Source organism: Dinoponera quadriceps, unplaced genomic scaffold (genome assembly GCF_001313825.1).
Source record: "Dinoponera quadriceps isolate SergipeBrazil2010 unplaced genomic scaffold, ASM131382v1 scaffold458, whole genome shotgun sequence".
NCBI lineage: Eukaryota > Metazoa > Arthropoda > Insecta > Hymenoptera > Formicidae > Dinoponera > Dinoponera quadriceps.
The window spans coordinates 354,014-359,861 of NW_014554796.1; the positions used below are offsets into that span (position 1 = coordinate 354,014).

The following is a 5,848-nucleotide window of genomic DNA, read 5'->3' on the forward strand; positions in this document are numbered from 1 at the left end:
TATCGCATTGAGATTACGGTTTCTCTTGTCTATAGTTGATCTCTCGATTTTAAGGCTCTCTAACGACACGTCGTTTCTTTGGCGTTATAATTTTAATTATAATATTTAACGTGTGCGAATATACATATGCGCACGTACTTACATCTAGTAACATAGGGATACCTGGTGAATATCTAACCTAGTGATATCTGAAATCAGACAAGTCGGCCTCCGATCTATACTAATATATTATTAATGTTTCAAAATAAGTCCGGACGTTACAAAACAGACCTTATACTACATAAGACTGTATATCTCTAAAGTATTAGAGAGTAAGAGTCTAAAATATTGGACTATGCTACATAAGACTGTACACTACATAAGTTACTACACGAGACACATTTGTTGAGAAAAGTCCTATTCGGTCTTTAATATTATTTAAATTTTAGTAGTAAGTAAATTTTGATACGTATACTTCTGTTTTAATGGATTATATTAGTGATTTTGATATTTGTAATTTCCAAACTAAATTCAGAAGTCAAACGAGAATTTTTATTTTTAGGTGAAAAATGATGATCAACCGTAAACAACTAATTCGAACTTATCAAAGGAAAACTGCGAAGAAAACTTTTATAAATGTTTCATTAGCACCACCTGTCATATCAAGTGAAAAATATCATATTGAGAACAGAGATTATCTTACCAATGAAGCTTGTAATGATTCCACGATTCATGATCCATTTGAAACTACATTTGACAGACTCGCCAAAGGAGCAGTGTAAGAAAATTTACAGTGACAAGCATACTTAGTCTTAATTCTTTAAAGTTAATTCTTTATAATTAGAATAATAATACGAATATTATATATTTTTTATAGCTTATACTTATTATAAATATATATAAACTAAGTTTTTCTTATATATTTCTGTGCTGAAAACATCGTTCTATCTTATCACATGTTGAAGGAAGATATAACTATACTTGCAGCACAAAAGTTTATGAAATTAACTTAGCCATAGTATATTTAATTTATATTTTAATACAGTATACCTCCTTTACCATTGGATGTAAGTCAAAGTAATTCATGGAATAGTAGCAGTGACAATAATATAACCAATCTCGCAAAATCTCCAGAATATGTAACGTGCAATCTGTTTACCTATAATGATACATTTGGTTCAACACATAAGAGTGTTAAGCATATTTGTAAATGCAAGAAGTCACAAAAATATAAAACAAAAGTTATTAGAGAACAAGTGTATAAGGAGACAAAAGTAATATCAATAAAAAATAAGATACGATCAAAGGCAAAAATACAGGTATGTATACATATATGTAATACATATATATTTTTTTTTATATATGGACATATGTAATATCATACAGTTTGATTTGTTACTAATAATATGTAATAATAAATAGGCACAAAAAGTACAAACAAATAATACACAAAGACAGAAAATAATACAATATAAACTGAAAAAGTCTAGCTGCAAGTTCAATGAACGTACACATTGCTCTGATACTACAAATGATTTAAAAGATGCTGACCACAAAGATATTTTATATAACTATAACAATAAACAGCTACCTCAAAGTGTTTTTAAAATTAACGAAGATACTACTATAACTTCACAAACCACATCGAGTCAGGCTGACGATTCTACTGCAATTTTCAAACATACATTGAATCATAAAAAGATTAAACCATGTTGTGTCAAGTTAAACACTCACGCTATTCAAAATTGGCATATATTAAATCAGGAGAAAACTCTGAGAAATAAGAGAAATATAAAGCATTCATATAAAAGAACTTCACAGGCTAACAAGGATACTTTTAAAATACATGATATAACTTTGCCATCGATATCAATCGATCATAATGTCTCTGAAACATCGAAGCATATACGGATTAAATCATGTTCTATAGCATTAAGTGATGTTTATAAGAATTGGAAAGAAGAAGATGGGAAAAATAGAAAAGATTCTACCGATGTAATAAATGAGACGAATGTTTCATATTTAGTTCCCAGACAGAATTTGTCTAAAATTGTTTCTTGTTCTAACAATGATATCGATAGTGAGATATCTAGTGGAGAAAGAAATAAAACATACCTGATGAAAGATAATTTCGTAAAAGTGGAGAGATTAAAAACAGAAGAGCTTATTGAGAAAAAAATGAAAGTATTGAATGAGAAAGAAAAATATATGGCTTTCAGTACTCCTATCGGCAAACGCATAAAACAGTCTGCCTATCCGATATTGTCACCTATCAAGGGTATTCGCGACACACTAAATTCGAGATATGAAAATTTGATAACAATTGAGAAGGAAAATGTTCCCATCGAGATATTCCCCGGGCGAAAGGATTCTACTCGCTCGTTTACATCGGAATGTTATAAAATCGATATTAGAAATATGCAGAAACAACAGACACAAGTTTCGTCATCGTTTCAAAAACTAACAGAACTTGTTAAGGCCGAAACAATATTGTCCAGTAAAGATATGCATTCAGCTCTTATTCAACAATATAATACAAAAAACGATAAGATAACGGAAGTGCCGCTTTCTTTGAATATCTCCAGTAGTACTGATCGGTCGCGATCGTTATTTGACGATACATCGCATAACTATAATCGCTCGACACAGGATATCATTGGAAACGATATACAAAAGCAATGTGCTATGGACGCAGTAGAAAACATGTCGGTAGTCTACGCCGTAACCGGCGATTGTTCTAACATTCCATCAATAGCAAGTAATTTTGAGCATTCTAGAAATTATCCTAAATTGCTCGATGATACGACTCATCAACGATATAGCAACGATATAGATATGCAAGTACAAAGATCTGTTTTTCTCAAACCGGGCAAATGTTGGGCCAGATCTTTGTCAATTTTAAATAACGTAAATCCTGAGTCTAATTTAGACAAACTGTGTACCGGTAAAGGAAAAAAGTGGAGACACAGCGTTAGGGATATATTGGATATGCAGAAACAAGGTAGTGCACATATTGGTTAACAAATATTTTGTAATATATTAAGTGTAACAAAATGTCATTGGTGTAACAAGACTAGACTGTATTTTATTTTACTCTATTTTATTTATATCTATATAGATATATATATTTTTTATTTTAGTACTTTTATACACAGAATGAACAGAGGAATTGTATTACAAAAAAATTATTTCATTCTATTAAAAAAAAATGTAGTAAAAATTTCGTATATAAATATGTTAATTGAAAAATTAGCGTTTTTAATAAATGGGTAGGCTTTATAATATTTATAATTGCTTATGATAGGTCGTTATTATAATTGTAATAACGTTATATATAGGAACTTTCCGGAACTGCTTGAAAAAAGATCAAGATGACACGAAAACATTTTGTGAAAAACTCGATACATCAACTGTATTATCGTTAGGCGATAACAGATATAAAACTTTCGATTCAGCAAACCATAAATTTTCTAAAAGAATCTCAATACGAATTGTACCTATTAGCGATGCAAACATTAACGGCGATGTCCAAGATGCTCCATTTCTCGAAGCTTTTGGAATAACAACAGAGAATTCACCTTTAAAAGAGAATACGTTGGGTAAGAATTTTCCCTCTGTTTATATGTTTGTAAAATACGTATAATATTATGTCTATTTATATGAATTAAATTAATATTTACAGGTGGAAAAAAATCGATACACAATGTCGAATATAATGACAAAGACCGAACTTTTGAAAGTCATTTAACAACTGCAAAAGACATTGTTTTACAGAGATGTTCGCAAAAACACTATTTACCTTTCTCAGAATGCTTCCCAGATTCGTATGTAAATCTTAATACATGTAAACATGTAGTTGTTTAACCCTTTATGCGACGAGCAAAATTTGTGTACTATTTTGTATCCTAAACATCAGGGAGATAAAAATAACTCGATTTCGATGAAACTCAGTCTCGGAGGTTTTCTGGTCGCTGATTACAAATTTTATGTTCAGATTTCGCGCGATCTCAAATATCTCCGAGTACTGAGTTTAATTTAAATTAAGTTACTTATTGCATTTTGGTTCACCATATTAGACCCGCTATTTTGAATTTCTAAATTTTAAGCTCAGATTCATGATCAACGACCTCAAAAACCCCAAGATATCATTGGTAGTCAATATTATATGATCTTAAACATATATTTCACCCCGCCCATTATATGGCGGGCTTGCGGAGTCAAGTAAATGTTGCCCTCCAAATGGCGGGTTTGCCGTATAAAGAAAACTTAATGGCATTATATATAATTATTCAGTCTTTATTATTGTAGATATTTGGAACATTGTCGCAAAATTGGCGAAGGTGTTTACGGAGAAGTCTTCCTGTACGAACACGCTGGTGAGAAATCGGTTATAAAAATTATCCCTATAGAAGGTGAAGAATTGGTAAACGGGGAGTCGCAAAAAAAATTTAATGAAATATTATCGGAAATTGTGATTGCAGAGTGAGTATCAGTTCTGCGATTTTGCTGGTGAACCGCTAACGAATAAGTCACATCGATTGATTGTGAAAATATTTGCAGAGAATTACACAATCTAAGATTACACTCTACATATAGGACCGATGCATTTGTGGAAGTTCGACGTATCAGATGTATCATAGGCAGATATCCGGAGAAACTTGTGAAACTTTGGAATATTTACGATGACGACAAAACATCTAATAACGATTGTCCGTCAATGTTCGGGGAACATCAGTTGTATATCGCTCTTGAACTCGGTCACGGTGGCGAAGATCTCGAAGCTTTTGTTTTCCAAACCGCGCAAGAGGCTTATGCTTTATTTCTACAAGTACCGCTTATATGATTCATCATTTTTCAATAATCATACTTGATCACTCATTCATCAATGTTCAAATTTTCTTTTATAGACTGCATTGGCATTAGCAGTTGCAGAGAGGGCATTCGAATTCGAACATAGAGACCTGCATTGGGGCAATATATTAATATCAAGAACTGAAGAGTCGCACATGTATTATAATCTTAATGGGAGAGAAATAAAAATTCGTAGCAATAATGTGAAGGTACATTCCATCGAATAAAATACATTTTAGATATTGTTGCTTTTTATACTTTGCTTTTTTAATAATTTTGGTGCATTCATTTCAAGGTATCAGTCATAGATTACACTCTGTCGAGAATGTTATACCATGGGTGTTGCATATACAATGATCTCGCATTGGATCCGGATTTATTTATCGCTCATGGCGAATATCAATTTGAGATTTATCGTCTTATGCGCGACAAAATTCAGTAAGTTTATATACATTTTCTTAATTAGCTGTTTTATCAAACTTTTCACAACATTGATTATTTATGTAGGAATAATTGGCAGAAGTTTGAACCATATACAAATATTTTGTGGTTACATTACACCTTGGATAAAATGATAACAGCAGTAAGATACAAAAAGAAAAATCTGAGGGTGCACAAACAAGCTATTAATAAATTAAAGAAACTTAAAAGTACAATTTTAAATTATGATAGTGCGTACAATTTTATAAGTGACTCTAATATCGATATAAAAATACATCATTAATTAACCAACACTGGTACACGTGCATTATAATATTTACAAACTTTATCTCGCATTTAAGTTTATACATTATATATTAGTAATATTAGATTTTTGTTTAAGAGACATACAATTTTATTAAAATATGTATTTAAAAGTTTGATGATACTTATAGTTTCTCTTATAAAATTTAATAATAAAGAAATAAATGTGGCCAAGTTTCTAATGGCCATTTCCAAAAATTAGCAAATATGAAGTAAAAGTAAATACATTATCATACGTGCTATAATTTTAAACTGATATTACCATGAGACAATG

The 5,848-nt window shown here is 30.8% G+C and overlaps 1 protein-coding gene across 1 annotated transcript; it reads left to right on the forward strand.

Moving 5' to 3' along the window:
* The first annotated feature begins 277 nt into the window (after nt 1-277).
* On the forward strand, nt 278-5,842 carry LOC106741972. The gene is made up of 11 exons (XM_014614472.1): nt 278-430; nt 542-757; nt 1,025-1,298; nt 1,402-2,980; nt 3,318-3,578; nt 3,662-3,803; nt 4,288-4,461; nt 4,540-4,807; nt 4,887-5,039; nt 5,126-5,268; nt 5,338-5,842. Exons 2-11 carry the CDS (start codon nt 549-551, stop codon nt 5,552-5,554), a joined length of 3,420 nt encoding a protein of 1,139 aa, XP_014469958.1. The 5' UTR covers nt 278-430; nt 542-548; the 3' UTR covers nt 5,555-5,842.
* The last annotated feature ends 6 nt before the right edge of the window (nt 5,843-5,848 follow it).

Coding starts and splice junctions, on each gene's coding strand:
- LOC106741972 (XM_014614472.1), top strand. CDS start 549: ATGATGATCAACCGTAAACAACTAATTCGAACTTATCAAAGGAAAACT. Junction 2,981..3,317: donor ATTGGATATGCAGAAACAAG/GTAGTGCACATA, acceptor CGTTATATATAG/GAACTTTCCGGAACTGCTTG. Junction 4,462..4,539: donor TCGGAAATTGTGATTGCAGA/GTGAGTATCAGT, acceptor AAATATTTGCAG/AGAATTACACAATCTAAGAT.